The sequence below is a fragment of the Coregonus lavaretus genome, assembly GCF_964263955.1.
Source record: "Coregonus lavaretus genome assembly, contig: HAP1_SCAFFOLD_1425, whole genome shotgun sequence".
In the NCBI taxonomy this organism is placed as follows: Eukaryota; Metazoa; Chordata; class Actinopteri; order Salmoniformes; family Salmonidae; genus Coregonus; species Coregonus lavaretus.
The window spans coordinates 670-16,840 of NW_028167056.1; the positions used below are offsets into that span (position 1 = coordinate 670).

Consider the following 16,171-nt stretch of genomic DNA (forward strand, 5'->3'; position numbering starts at 1 on the left):
GGACACTCAAGGCCAGAGCCATGTGAACCCACTCCCTCCAATCTGGCAGCTATTTTATTTTATGCTCCTCCCCGGCACATGTGTAAATATCCTACTGTGCCTTCCCTGGATTTATATTCCTGCTAAATGTACTAAATGTTTTATTACATTGAGTTTATTTTGAATTATTCTTAACTTGCTTACTCTTATCATGTGGCATCGTCGATAGGGAACCTGCAAGTAAGCATTGTACCATGCGTACCATGTGTATCCTGTGCATACAATGCCTTCAGAAAGTATTCACATCCCTTGACTTTTTCCATATTTTGTTGTTATAACCTGAATTTAAAATGGATTAAATTGAGATTGTGTCACTGGCCTACACACAATACCCCATAATATCAAAGTGAAATTATGTTTTTTGACATTTTTACTAACTAATAAAAAATGAAAAGCTGAAATGTCTTGAGTCAATAAGTATTCAATCCCTTTGTTATGGCAAGCCTAAATATTATTAAATAAGTTCAGGAGTAAAAATGTGCTTAACAAGTCACATAATACGTTACATGGACTCACTCTGTGTGCAATAAGTGTTTAACATGATTTTTAATGACTCTCATCTCTGTACCCCACACATACAATTATCTATAAGGTCCCTCAGCCGAGCAGTGAATTTCAAACACAGATTCAACCACAAAGACCAGGGAGTTTTTCCAACGCCTCGCAAAGAAGGGCACCTATTAGTAGATGGTAAAAAAACTAAATAAGCAGACATTGAATATCCCTTTGAGCATGGTGAAGTTATTAATTACACTTTGGATGGTGTGTCAATACATCCAGTAACTACAAAAGATACAGGCGTCCTTCCTAACTCATAGTCACTTTAACTCTACCCACATGTACATATTACTTCAACTACCTCAACTAGCCAGTGCCCCCGCACATTGACTCTGCAACGGTACCCCCCTGTATATATAGCCTCCCTACTGTTATTTTATTTTACTTCTGCTCTTTTTTTCTCAACACATTTGTTGTTGTTTTATTTTACTTTTTTATAAAAAATAAATGCACTGTTGGTTAAGGGCTGTAAGTAAGCATTTCACTGTAATGTCTGCACCTGTTGTATTCGGCGCATGTGGCCAATAAAATTTGATTTGATTTGATACCGCTCAGGGATTTCACCATGAGGCCAATGGTGACTTTAAAACAGTTACAGAGTTTAATGGCTGTGATAGGAAAAAAATTGAGGATGGATCAACAACATTGTAGGTACTCCACAATACTAACCTAACTGACAGAGTGAAAAGGAAGCCTGTAAAGAATAAAAACATTCCAAAACATGCATCCTGTTTGCATCAAGGCACTAAAGTAATACTGCAAAAAAATGTGGCAAAGCAATTCACTTTTTGTCCTGAATATGTTTGGGTCAAATCCAAGACAACACATAACTGAGTACCACGCTCCATATTTTCAAGCATAGTGGTAGCTGAATCATGTTATGGGTATGCTTGTAATCGTTAAAAACTGGGGAGTTTTTCAGGATAAAAAATAAACATAATGGAGCTAAGTACAGGGGAAAACCTGGTTCAGTCTGCTTTCCACCAGACACTGGGAGATTAATTCACCTTTCAGCAGGACAATAACCTAAAACACAAGGCCAAATCTAAACTGGAGTTGCTTACCAAGAAGACAGTGAATGTTCCGAAGTGGCCGAGTTACAGTTTTGACTTAAATCTGCTTGAAAATCTATGGCAAGACTTGAAAAAGGGTGTCTAGCAATGATCAGCAACCAATTTGACAGAGCTTGAAGAATTTTGAAAAAAAAAAAAAATGGGCAAACATTGTACAATCCAGGTGTGCAAAGCTCTTAGAGACTTACCCAGAAAGATTCACAGCATTAAATCGCTGCCAAAGGTGATTCTAACATGTATTGACTCAGGGTTGTGATACTTATGTTAATGAGATATTTCTGTATTTAATTTTCAATACATTTGCAAAAGTTTCTAAAAACATGTTTTCACTTTGTCATCATGGGGTATTGTGTGTAGATTGGTGAGAAAAAAACACAATTTCATCAAATGTGGAATAAGTCAAGAGGTATGAATACTTTCTGAAGGCACCGTATGACAAATAAACTTGACTTATGATGGATGGGAATGTAGCATATGTAGTCAAACGCACATAACATTTCATAGGGTATTGGATGAGGCCGGAAAAATATTGTAGTAGTTTGTTCAGTTTATTTTCTTCTAAATGTATGGTTATGGACTGCACTTAGGCATGTTGTATAATTTCGGGCACAGCAAGTCTTTATTTTGTATGGGTGTAGGGCATCTGAAGGGAAGGGATCATTACCACTACCTCGCTTTCCAACAACGGTGAATGAATTGTGGAGACAACTGAAGTAGAGAGAAGATGCAGCATCTCTTGGAGGACAATGGAATTACATTAAAAAGCTTCTTTATCCTCAGAAGGCCCCAAAAAAGCAGAAACGCGTTGGATCTACTTTTAACAATAAGGAAGCTTTTGTGGTGCATTTGATGCCAGGCTGTAAGATCACACAGACAGATGATGGGCCATTTCTCTTCAGGCTGCATTGTGTTCCCCAGAACAGAACTGAACATAGCTCAGTCTGGTCTCAATGATCATCTCCCCATAACCCTGACTACATGATTAAAGCACAGCAGCAGACTTCAAACAGCTAGACAAGCATCAAGTAAAGACAACACAAAGGGACAGAAATAATATTCAACTTTCTAAGTCTAAATCGGACTGTCCCATTATATTACATCACTGTGACCATCAGGCAATTTAAGTAGCCTCCAGTTCTCGAACTGTGCTCCCAAGTGTACTCATTACTTTGGCTTGTGTTACAGACTTTGTCAGGTCCATAGAAATAGAATCCATGGAATGGACTTGGCTGCCAGTCCACCCATTATTTCAACCATTGACTTGAATGGGGAGGACCGTTCTATGGGTTTTATTTCTATGGTCAGGTCACTGCTAGCTTACCTCAGTGGGGCCGGCGTACATCATGGGCGACGGGAAGATGGCCACGATGGTGTTTTGGGGTTTGAGCACGCCCTCGTCCAGCACGGCGGCGTGCTGCTTCATGCGCCACTCTAAAGGCACGTCGTCGTCCTTGGTCCAACCGCCCAGTGGGTGCAGCAGTAGGACGGGCCGGCGGTAGCCCCGTTCCATCAGACGCCTGTGGGTGTCCTGCATGAGGAGGGCGTGGCCGTTGTGCACCGGGTTACGCAGCTGGAAGGCAAACACTGCGTCTGGAGGGAGAAAAAGGTCAGAGAAAGACTGATTGAGATCCTGCTTTTCTTAAACTGAGAGGAGAGGAGAGGAAAGGAGAGATGGAGGCTCAACAGATGGTTAGGCTGTTCTCTGTTCGCTAACTCTCTTCACATTACCTGCATTCATCTCCTTGAACTTGTGTTTGAGCTCAGTGGGGGTGAGTCTGTACTGGTCCAGGCCATCGTTCCAGCTGATCTTGTCCAGGACCTGCAGGTCTCCTCCTACCAACCAGTCTCCACTCTCCATTACCATCTAGACCAGACAGAGACAACACTCTGACCATCAGCATCATACAGTACTACACCCACTTCACTGTGACCCATATATTTTCCAGGTATCCCACTTCTTTTTTAAAACAACATTTTCCAGGACATTACAATTACCTTTTACCAGAACTTATTTCACTCCGGGTATTGTGCAGATCTGAAAGGACTGGATAGGTGTAAGCAATATGGTGAACATTTCAGATAGCCTATCAAAGAAGAGCAAGGTGCAGTAATGGTCATATTGCTTATACCTATCCAATCCTGTCAGAGGTACATGAAGAGCCTGAGGCTATGGATCAATTTGAAACTGAGGGTAAAAAACTCCTCTACCATGTTCATACTGCAGTTATGACATCCATTAAGGACTGTTCAAACAGTAAACCTTCCCAATCTGGCAACCGCTGCAAACAGTAAACCTTCCCAATCTGGCAACCGCTGCAAGTGGGGCGGGATTACGTATATAAAATCAATAACAGCCCCAGACAACTTTAAATACAACATATAAAAAAGTTGAACGAGAGACTCCTACAAATTGGAACCCAGTGAGAAAGAATGAAGAATCCCCTTTGCTTTATGCCTTTGACCGCATCTCTCTCTTGACTTTCGCAAAAAAAACTCAGAGGAAGACTAAATATGATGTGTAATGTAATCCACAATGAGACACCATCCATGATGAGCTCATGGACCGCATTTAAGCGATTTTTCCCCTTACAAGATTGTTCTAATGTCCCCAAAGTACTGCTAAACTCAGGCAAAGCCAGCTTTGTTTCAGGCTATAACTCCTGGTCTGCCTCTCTGGGCATTTACTACTGGAGTCTGTGCTGGCTACACTGTAACCACTGGACCTGCCCCGTAATAGAGCTCTCTATGGAGTACACTCTGCAGGGTAGGTACTAAAGCCATCAAAGCGTCAGGACTATGGATAGACTATGGCAGGACCAGGGAGTCCAGAAGTACACAACGGTGTCTTATAGAGATGGCTATTCAATATTACTCAAGGAGTTAAGGTTAGAAAATAATATGAGCCTGCTAGTGATCAGTTATGATGTCCCAGATAACATGGTCACACTGGCATGTAATGGTTTTGATTTAAAGGGGGGGGGGGTTTATTCATATGGATTTAACTGTATGGGGGCTGAGTCTTAGATTTCACTGGCTATAATTTTATATTCTGAGGAGGATTCCACAGTAGCACTGACTGTTTCTGACAGACGTTGGTAGTGCACTTGGCCCAAGCCTTTGCAAGTTGTGGAAGGCAGGGGGTTGTTTTTCACAACACAACTAAGAAAATGGCGCTTATATTATTCACAAGATGATGTACACTGCATATATCTTTAGTCTTCAATGAAACATATTTGAGAGAGAGAACAGAAGTGGCTACAAGTCTGCCCTCTTTTTATTATCATGAATAAGCCAGAGAGGAAGGATGGATGGAGGAGTTTAGTGTAACGATGTGAAGAAGTGCATTCATTCCACTAAATCCAACTACATTTTTACATTTTAGTCATTTAGCAGACGCTCTTATCCAGAGCGACTTACAGGAGCAATTAGGGTTAAGTGCCTTGCTCAAGGGCACAGACAGATTTTTCACCTAGTCGGCTCGGGGATTAGAACCAGCGACCTTTCGGTTACTGGCACAACGCTCTTAACCACTAAGCTACCTGCCGCCCCTAGTCTGATCTACTGGCTTCAGATCAGTGGTAAAGCAGACGAACAGCCCTTACTTTGGAGGCTGAGACAGAAAAGACCAATCTGAGGAAAACCGGCTTCAATTCAAATCCCAAACACACATTAGATCTTTTTTAAACATTCTAAGATGGAAAATGATAGTAGTATGCTAGCTCAGGGTAACCCAAAGCAGCATTTACACGATAATACACACACACACACACTGTGTTTTAGATATAAGGGGGCTCCTGCTAAATTAAACAATTCAGCATGCTGTAGTTTCCGACGTGAAGGCTCCTGTCGCCCTGACAGGAGTAAACAGGAAACGTGGATTAACCGCAACGTAATACGGAGCAGGTTATTCCTAGTCTCAGAGAGAGACGGAGACGGGATGAGGGGCTGCCGCCCGCGAGGGGTGTGTTGATGGATCGGCTCCAGCGCAGGGAGTTAAACACACACACACACGCTCTTTAACGAGTGACACCTTAATCATAGCAAGCTGTACACACACAGCGGAGACAGGACAGGAGGCACGGTTGGAGAAACAGAGTGAGTGACAGGTCTGGGAGAACCCACTACCCAGCATGCATTGCCTGCAGCAGGGCCAGAGCCACCAGACTCAGAAGCACTAGAGGATTATGGGTAGCTGATGGACAGCCAACCACGCTGCTTTCTTGGTAAACTGAGTGTCTCCAACTGAACACCAACCTAGAATGGATGACAGACGCTGAAGATAGTGTTGACTGTTCAACTCAAGTCTTTGTTGAATTGAAGGTCAGTTTGAGTGAAACAGGAGAGACGCCTAGCTCACTAGGCCTATGTGGTATTCAGATTCACAGTACCTCACCCAGCCAATGACTTTCAACAGGGCAGGGCTTTACAATTAGGTTAAGTGTTAAGTGTGTCTGTTCAGTGTGTTTAAAATCATCAGACTGAGTTAGGCTGAAGACAGTATAGCACTACTCCAGCTCCCTCTGTGTGTGTGTGTGTGTGTGTGTGTGTGTGTGTGTGTGTGTGTGTGTGTGTGTGTGTGTGTGCAACAAGGCACAAAATTGTCCCGAGACAGTTAGCAAAAATAACCCTAGCCCGGCTACTGCCACCATCAGTCTAGAGGATAGGGTTTAGGTCTCCGGTTATAGGTCTCCAGTCCTGCTGTGTGACGTGGCGGCGTGTGTGTGCAACTGCACTTGTGTGTGTGTGTGTGTGTGAGAGATACAGCTTTTCCAGGTTTGATCCCTCGCCACGGCTCGGCTGGTGCCTGTTATTTTTTTTAAGCAAAGGGTTGGGATAATTTCACTCGCCATCAAGTCTACCTGAGCACCCACTGATATAATAACAGTCAATATGAGGCAGATGGAAACAATTGTTGCTATATTTGCTGGGGTATATTTGGAATGGATAAGGGTGGGTGGCTGCTGGCGAGGGTTAGCGTGTGTATGTGTGTGTTCAGCGGGGCCAGCTCCAAGTCCAGGATAGCTTTACTAAAAGCCCTGTGTAAATAAAATGCAGTTTGAAGGGGCCAGATGGAGAGAGAGGGCCGAGAGAGAGAGACTGTGATCCAAATAAAACATGTGTGCGAATTGAGGGCGGTCCGAGGGGGATGGAGCGATTACACAAGCAGTTCTGACAGGGGAAGGAGGCGAGAGCAGCTCCTTTCTTTATTCAGTCCTTCCATAAGCAGCATTGAGGAAAAGGGTCACCTAGAATCTGTCTTCTATTAGAACGAATGTGTGTGTGTGTGTGTGTGTGTGCGTGCGTACAAGTCCAAGGGGAGAGTTGGTTGGGTTGGACATGGGGAGAGTGTTTACCAAACAGCACGTTAAGGGTAACCGTCTCAGGGCCCTGCCTGTATTGTTCAGTATTATCACCAGGGTTCCATTTCATAATAACCATCAGTGGGATATTCTAAAGAGCTCTGGAGACTGTGTAGCCGTAACAGAAGGTATGGGTGTATGATAATAAACGTGGTGGAGGGAGGTGTGAGAACTTCAAGGCTCCTCCCTGTCACACATGACATACACTGTCACCTGAAGCTGTCACGAGCACCAGTTTGAGCAAAACAAAGATAACAAACACTGTCGTTTCAACATGTTACATGACAGTTTTCAATAGTGACAGCTTTCGTCGGCAAGTCAAGACACCCCTTTCTGTGCAGTGGAACGGTCCGTAGCCCCCACTGTCCGTTTATGTGATAGGCTCTCTGGAACTAACCACTGACCTTGATGCAGGGGTGTTACTCAACAGTTTTCAACATTGACAGCTTTTTCCTGGCACAACACCCCTCGCGCTGCAGTGGACCGGACGGTGGCTGCCCTGCCTGTCTATGTGGTAGGGGTATCTGGAACTAACCACTGACCTTGATGTAGGGGTGGTCCTTGCAGGTGGTGCCCCACTGGCGGGCGCAGCGCTCCTCCTTGCGGTGCTCGTAGAACTCGGGGTTGCGGAGGATGGCCACGCGGCGGCCCTCGTACACCAGGGCCATGGCCGTCACGCCGTCCAGACGCTCCTTGTCCGCCCCGGACACCGGCAGCACCACCGGCACCGACAGGTTTATGACGCCACCTAGGGGACGGGAGGGGAACAGGTGGGTTGGTTGATTGAGGGGGTCAATTGTACTTGATACATTTGTAAAATACGACAGTGGTTGAATGAAGGAAAGGAGACGTGGAAGTTAGCCGTGTTAGTGCATAGAAACACAGACTAAATCAACTTCAGGCAGCTAATAGAGGAAGTTGATAGGTCAGAAACCAGACAGCCCCATCAGCAAAACTGCAGCATCACAGTCCCTCTTACAATAACTTCAAGTACAGCATACCTACTGCATACTATGCCAGGGAATACTTAGAAGTTTTAGATATACGAGGTGATTAGTGAACAACCACCATCCAGTCTTGTGCATTCAGCTGGTTTCTGACCCTCGTAGAAAGAAAGAAAGAAAGAAAGAAAGAAAGAAAGAAAGAAAGAAAGAAAGAAAGAAAGAAAGAAAGAAAGAAAGAAAGAAAGAAAGAAAGAAAGAAAGAAAGAAAGAAAGAAAGAAAGAAAGAAAGAAAGAAAGAAAGAAAGAAAGAAAGAAAGAAAGAAAGAAAGAAAGAAAGAAACAGGGAGAGAGAGAGAGACAGAGAGAGAGAGAGAGAGAGCACGAGAGAGAGAGAGAGAGAGCACGAGAGAGAGAGAGAGAGCACGAGAGAGAGAGAGAGAGCACGAGAGAGAGAGAGAGAGAGAGAGAGAGAGAGAGAGAGAGAGAGAGAGCACGAGAGAGAGAGAGGCCCTGTGTTGACATGACGTTGGCAGATTAATTTAGCCCTACACCTTGATTAAACCAACATGACCGGCACGCTTTTCACATCCTATTGGATCAGATGGTGTGTTGTTGGATGGGATGCCATTGCTGCCAACCCCCACCCCCCCGCCCGCCCCACTCCTTGGTCCTCTGTCACTGAGTTAGCACACACAGCTGGCTTCAATAAGACACGCAATCACAGACCTGCCTGCTGTCCCAGCCTGGCCCATGCTAAACATGGAGCTGGCACAAACACACAACACAGTCGTACACCAGGGAAATGCTGTTGTCCTTGTCTCTCCCACTAACTGGGACTCCAAATCAGGGACAGATTACAATGAAGTGACAGTAGGGTTGCAAAATTCCGGTAACTTTACCAGAATTCCCTAGTTTACCAGAAATCCTGGTTGGAAGATTCCCGTATTTCCTGCTTATTCCCTCGTAATTCCAGGAATCTTCCAAACAGAATTTCTGGAAAACCAGGGAATTTTGGGAAAGTTACCAGAATTTTGCAACTCTAAGTTAAAGTGAGGGTAAAAGGGTCATTTAACTACAAAAGTTGTTATTCAAATGAACGAATGATCTGAAGTCTATCCGATCATGTTTGGTTCAGTTGTTATTGTGTGGAAGGAAGCTCCTCCAGCATTGTGAAATCCCTAGAAGGAACTGGAAATAGACAAGTGATCGTTTGTGGAGGCAATCAATATTGAGGCTTCATCCTTTTCCTCCGCTCACATTTCCCTCGCTAGGACAAACACGCCAAACCCGAGTGAGGACACTGCACATCGACACATTTCATTCAGCGTTCTCTCCCAAGCACACACACACTACACAGGCCCAGTTCCCTTTACTTTCCACAGCATAGTCGCCATTAGCTCTGGTCCAAAACATATTGAAACGATATCAAAAGAAAACCCAGACCTGATCCCAACATTTTTTGGGACGTTCAGACTCTTGTTGGATACAGTGCTGTGAAGAATGGAGAGTTGTTGTTGTAAGGAACACCTGTGATATCGGACAGCTAATGAAACACTGGCTTGGTTATCATTTCGGCTATTTAACAAATTTTTATGCTGCGTGTGTGCGTTCGCGCCAGTATGTATTGGCAACACATCACACACGTCGCCTTAAGGGTCAGTGTTATGTGGGCAATAAAAGCAAATTGACTATTTTTTGGAAATTCAAACGCTGTGTAGGAAATTGGTGTAATTACACAGTTTCAACAATACCAAGACTGGGTTACAAGACGGAGCGCCCCGCGGCGCTCCTTTAGCCCAACTCAAAAGATACCGGTTATATTTGTTTCCAGAGAATATAAATGACTGAGTCTTGAGCCTGAAGCGTAAAACGATCCCGATGACTCAACACAATAGCATGGTCAAATTATCCCTCTGTTTCTTTCATCTAAAATCAGACTTACTTTTGATTGACTAATGTATTCAATTGTATTTGGTCATTTTGAGGTAATATATTGAGGATAATCCGACCACTTGTAAAGTTCCACCATGTCCTTTTGTGAGCCTTCATCTCCCTCTAGTGTCCATTATAGAGTATGACACCCATCAATTCATTTGACTTCACTGTGAGAGAAATACACCTGTGTTTTTCACAGCAGATTTACAACCTCCTCAAAATGTCAGTGGGAGGACTAAGAAAGGCGGACATTTTGAGAAGGAGGCGAGGACAATAGGAAAACATGAGGGGATCAAGGAAAGACTATTGAGAAAGGGCCGCCGTGCTGTCTTACCGTCCAAGAGACAGTCAAAGTGGAGACACTGCAGGAACTCCCTCTCCCTCATGAAGCCGTTCAGGGGCGTGGCCCAGCCCTCAGCAAGCACCTGAACCCACTGCATGTCCACCTGTGGTCAAACGGCGGTCAATCAGCACTCAAATAATGGTTCAACAGCATTCAGAGTGTGGTCAAACATGCTTTCAGAAATGTTCTCATCACATTCACTTATCACTTTCACATAGGCCTTTAGAATCTTACAACCAATTATCTTTCCATACCCCCTAGACTCTCGAAAAATACCAGAAGGTGTTAGCACAAATGGTATTTGATGATAACGGTTACCTTTCCAATCTGCACAGCAGGCAGTGTCTCAGCATCTGTCTTGGCCAGGTCCAGCTTGTTCTCCACTACGTACAGCTCCTTCACTTCATAGGAAGCATCCACCGGCACTATATCCTACAAATATTCATTCATTATATCAGTGAAAATGCACAAAACGTTATTGCAAAACGAGTACATCCAAGAGGTTGATTGCGTTGGATATGAATTCAGGGGTGTGAAAGTGGCAGTTATACAGCTGTGAGGAGTTAGTTTTCTGGAAATGTGAATCCCAATCTGAAAGTGTGAAGACATTACCCTCTAGTGGTGGGAATTAAATGTGACACCATGCCTCCATGTTTCAGGTTTCAATTCATCTGTTTATATCAAACCTCATCTATGAATGGATGGATGAATGGATGGATGTTTCTCTCACCTTCTCCTGTAGCAGGTCAATGAGCTGCTGTATAGACTCATTGACACTGCAGGAGTCAGTCTTCAGCACCAGCTCTGGGGCCTCTGGTTTCTCATACTCCGAGTCTATCCCAGTGAAACCTGATACAACACATGGAGAAAACATTCACAATGCATTCATAAAATAGCTGAATCAGTCACTCAATTGGCATGAATAACAATAGCTGAATATGAATCAATATGTAATTTCCTAATTTGCAGAAAGGTTGTGACTTCATTAAAGTTGCAGGGAAGGTAATATCTATCCACTAACATTTACATTTTAGTAATTTAGCAGACGCTCTTATCCAGAGCGACTTACAGTTAGTGAGTGCATACATTATTTATTTTTTTCATACTGGCCCCTGTGGGAATCGAACCCACAACCCTGGCGTTGCAAACGCCATGCTCTACCAACTGAGCTACATCCCTGCCGGCCATTCCCTCCCCTACCCTGGACGACGCTGGGCCAATTGTGCGCCGCCCCACTAAGTCAGTGGTTCCAAAACTTTATCAGTTACTGTACCACGAACTGAATTCTGCTCTGCCCGGAGTACCCCTGAAGTACCTCCTCATGTGCATTTTAACAGTAACCCTACGGTCTCATTAGTCTCCTCAAGTACTCCCAGGGGTCATAGTACCTCTGGTTGGGAACCACTGCACAAGTCACACAAATTAAATTAAATCAGGCTTTTTGTAGACATGGTTCACACTGCTTATCATCCAGATTGGCATGACTTGAAGAGACAAGCTTCTTAATAGTGTGGTCTGAGGACACGCTTGATCGGGGCTGAATCCCACCCCATCCCCCATTCAATGTTTCATTCCACAACCTGGCATACAGCACATGGTAGATCATGTCTTGACCAGTTTGACCATTAGGACAGCATAACTAGGCTTCACAGTACGTTGTCTCATGCGTACAACTCAGAGCTTAGCATGAAGGAACCTACAAGTAAGCATTTCATTGGACTGTGCACACCGTGTTTATACTGTCTACACCGTGTTTATACTGTCTACACCGTGTTTATACTGTCTACACCGTGTTTATACTGTCTACACCGTGTTTATGCTGTCTACACCGTGTTTATACTGTCTACACCGTGTTTATACTGTCTACACCGTGTTTATACTGTCTACACCGTGTTTATACTGTCTACACCGTGTATATACTGTCTACACCGTGTTTATACTGTCTACACCGTGTTTATACTGTCTACACCGTGTTTATACTGTGCACACCGTATTTATACTGTCTACACCGTATTTATACTGTCTACACCGTGTTTATACTGTCTACACCGTGTTTATACTGTCTACACCGTGTTTATACTGTCTACACCGTGTTTATACTGTCTACACCGTGTTTATACTGTCTATACCGTGTTTATACTGTCTACACCGTGTTTATACTGTCTACACCGTGTTTATACTGTCTACACCGTGTATATACTGTCTACACCGTGTTTATACTGTCTACACCGTGTTTATACTGTCTACACCGTGTTTATACTGTCTACACCGTGTTTATACTGTCTACACCGTGTATATACTGTCTACACCGTGTATATACTGTCTACACCGTGTTTATACTGTGCACACCGTGTTTATACTGTCTACACCGTGTTTATACTGTCTACACCGTGTTTATACTGTCTACACCGTGTTTATACTGTCTACACCGTGTTTATACTGTCTACACCGTGTTTATACTGTCTACACCGTGTTTATACTGTCTACACCGTGTTTATACTGTCTACACCATGTTTATACTGTCTACACCATGTATATACTGTCTACACCGTGTTTATACTGTCTACACCGTGTTTATACTGTCTACACCGTGTTTATACTGTCTACACCGTGTATATACTGTCTACACCATGTATATACTGTCTACACCGTGTTTATACTGTGCACACCGTGTTTATACTGTCTACACCGTGTTTATACTGTCTACACCGTGTTTATACTGTCTACACCATGTTTATACTGTTTATACCGTGTTTATACTGTCTACACCGTGTTTATACGGTCTACACCGTGTTTATACTGTCTACACCATGTTTATACTGCCTACACCCTGTTTATACTGTCTACACCGTGTTTATACTGCCTACACCCTGTTTATACTGTCTACACCGTGTTTATACTGCCTACACCATGTTTATACTGTCTACACCATGTTTATACTGTCTACACCGTGTTTATACTGTCTACACCGTGTTTATACTGCCTACACCCTGTTTATACTGTCTACACCGTGTTTATACTGCCTACACCCTGTTTATACTGTCTACACCGTGTTTATACTGCCTACACCATGTTTATACTGTCTACACCATGTTTATACTGTCTACACCGTGTTTATACTGTCTACACCATGTTTATACTGCCTACACCCTGTTTATACTGTCTACACCGTGTTTATACTGCCTACACCCTGTTTATACTGTCTACACCATGTTTATACTGTCTACACCGTGTTTATACTGTCTACACCGTGTTTATACTGTGTATAACTTGAACTCAGAGCTTAGCATGGTGCACTAGACTAGATTGAGATCTTAACCCAGCAACTTCCTTAGCTTGTGACTCACTGTTTCACTGAGCGATAAACGACACAGCACTTTGTCTGGTAACAACAGCCAAAGACATGAGATCATGTACCTTCTGGTCAAAACCAATACACTTTACATACTTTCTCTAGAGACTTTTCTCGTACACTTTTTCATACTTACTAATGCTATAAGAGATAAAGATCAGAGATAAAATGCCTACATGTATAAGCTATATGCATGTGTTATTTAGCTTGCGTTACCTCTGATCTCTCCCGCCCTGGCTCTCTTGTAGAGACCCTTGACGTCTCTCTGTTCACACACGTCAAGCGGCGCGTCCACAAACACCTCGAAGAAGGGCAGGCCTGCAGCCTCGTGGATCTTCCTGGCGTTCACACGATCCTGGACGACGGGGAGACAAACAACGGGATAGTTAACTCCTGATGACGATAGAGTGTTTCTGAAATCATCAACTGGGAATTACAGGCAAAACATAAGTAGCAGCATATTAACTCTCCCCATCTCCACCTTCATTTTTCCTCTCTTCCTCATGACTTGTCTCCTCTTCCTCTCTGTCTTACTATATCCCCCTTCTATTCTGTCCTCTACACCCCCCCCCCCCCCCAACTCACCCGTCCGTAGGGCGAAATGAAGCTGGCGATGCAGACGAGCCCTGCGTCGGCGAACAGGCGGGCCACCTCGGCTATACGCCTGATGTTCTCCTCGCGGTCCTCGGGGCTGAAGCCCAGGTTCTTGTTCAAGCCTTGGCGGATGTTGTCTCCGTCCAGCGAGTAGCAGGGGATGCCGTGGCACACCAGGTACTCCTCCAGGGCCATGCTCACCGTGGTCTTCCCAGCCCCAGACAAACCTGGGTGGGAGAGAGTGGCGAGAAATAGGTGTTGATGGTGGTTGGTCAATATTAGCATTGAGTGTAGCCAGCTAGCAATACCCAATTTGAGCATTGGGTCAATATTACCATTGAATGAATGACAAAAATGGTGGCCATCAATGTTAGCATTGAATGCATGATAACAAATGGTGCCTGTCAATATTAGAATTGAAGGCAGAGCGTGGATGAATGTGATGCATTCTTTAAAAATGCTACCGTTGATTGAATGCTAATATTGTCTTTTGGTAGTACATGAAACCCAAATACGTCAGTAAACCTTGTTCAATGGTGAGTTACAATGTGAGTGAATATAAAGTGACTGAAAGAAAGGCTTGATAAAACATTTGTATTTCATTGAAGACTGTAACTAACGATAACCTGGTCCCAGATCTGTTTATGCTGTCTTGCCAACTCCTATGGTCATTCTCACAACAACCAATGACCCTAGGAGTTGACAAGACAGCACAAACAGATCTGGGACCAAGCTAACTGAACTTTAGTTATTCTGTATACCTGTGAGCCAGACAGTGCATCCACGGAAGCCTCCTCTCGTCCCCACCACCTGACCACGCTTGTTCCTGCTGACATGGTGAGCCTGGTAGGTCACATTAGTCGCCCTCTGCATTCCCTGCAATCACAATATTGTTCTGTCCTTTAGTTTCATATCAAATTACACTGACTTAGCCCCAAATGCAAAGGAACAAATAGGACTAACACTGACTGACTTTGCAACATACAGTAGCCACAGAGTCCAGGACAGGACAGGCACATCTCTTACTCATTAAGCAAAAGGTAATCAGCAATATTATGACAAAAACGTTGAAGGACTGGTTTGCACCTAATGTACAGTAAGGTGACATAGGGCTAAGTTACATTCCAATGCATGTTCTCTGTCACTAGGCTGCTGCTGAGTAGATTAGCAAGAAGCATTTTGAGGGTCACACAGAAATGTACATCAAGGGACACGGGTCATTTTGCAGCAGATACAGGATCATATAGTTAGTTAGCTAGCTAGCTAACTGCAGCATGCTTTTGGAATGTCGTGCAAGATATAGCTAGCTAGCTACAAATGGCTGTCTGTCTGGCATTTGGTGGCAATACTAAGAAGCTAACTAGTTGCATTTATCCAATCCTAGTAACACGACCATTCGCGCAGCTAAGAAATTATTGCATAATTTAATCATAGCAGTAAATGTTTTACTGGGAACAGAAATTGCAGAAACAAGAGACAACATTAATAGTTTCGCAACATATTAGTGGACGTGGCAATGGTCGTGGGGGTGTGAATGAATGCAACAACTCACCCAATTCTCGCTCGACGCGTTGCTCAGCTTCGGTTTCTTGTGAGAGTTTCCGGTAGTCTCCATAACGGTCTATAATGAAAGCTTTCTTCACCAGTTACGGTTTATGCGACCTACAAAATAAATTACTAACGCGTTATCTTTTTACGGACAGTTATCTCTTTGAATGGAGGAACCTTAAACAGGAACCGAGGAGGACGACCTACGTCATCAGAATCGGAAGTGATGTCTATCGGCTGGTGAACTGTCTGTTATTTGAAAACTGATTTGGAGTCAGTTTTATCCGCGCAAATCTCAAACGACACCGTGATGACATCAATGGATGACATAGCTAGATTACATAACATATCCTGGACCAGTTATTAATGACCTGTGGTGTGTATCGCAGAGATAAATACGGAATGCACATTGGATAAAAATATGT

The 16,171-nt window shown here is 43.8% G+C and overlaps 1 protein-coding gene across 1 annotated transcript; it reads right to left on the bottom strand.

Moving 5' to 3' along the window:
* Positions 1-2,911: 2,911 nt before the first annotated feature.
* LOC311113939 (bifunctional 3'-phosphoadenosine 5'-phosphosulfate synthase 1) lies at positions 2,912-15,959 on the bottom strand. The gene is made up of 10 exons (XM_084189212.1): positions 15,751-15,959; positions 14,960-15,074; positions 14,190-14,425; positions 13,821-13,959; positions 10,983-11,101; positions 10,571-10,684; positions 10,244-10,355; positions 7,573-7,778; positions 3,399-3,534; positions 2,912-3,260 (listed from the first exon to the last, which is right to left on the bottom strand). The coding sequence occupies exons 1-10, from the start codon at positions 15,811-15,813 to the stop codon at positions 2,983-2,985; spliced, it is 1,518 nt and encodes a 505-aa protein (XP_084045338.1). The 5' UTR covers positions 15,814-15,959; the 3' UTR covers positions 2,912-2,982.
* Positions 15,960-16,171: the final 212 nt, after the last annotated feature.

Coding starts and splice junctions, on each gene's coding strand:
- LOC311113939 (XM_084189212.1), bottom strand. CDS start 15,813: ATGGAGACTACCGGAAACTCTCACAAGAAACCGAAGCTGAGCAACGCG. Junction 14,426..14,959: donor ATGCACTGTCTGGCTCACAG/GTATACAGAATA, acceptor TCTCCCACCCAG/GTTTGTCTGGGGCTGGGAAG. Junction 3,535..7,572: donor AGGACCACCCCTACATCAAG/GTCAGTGGTTAG, acceptor TGTCTGGTCTAG/ATGGTAATGGAGAGTGGAGA.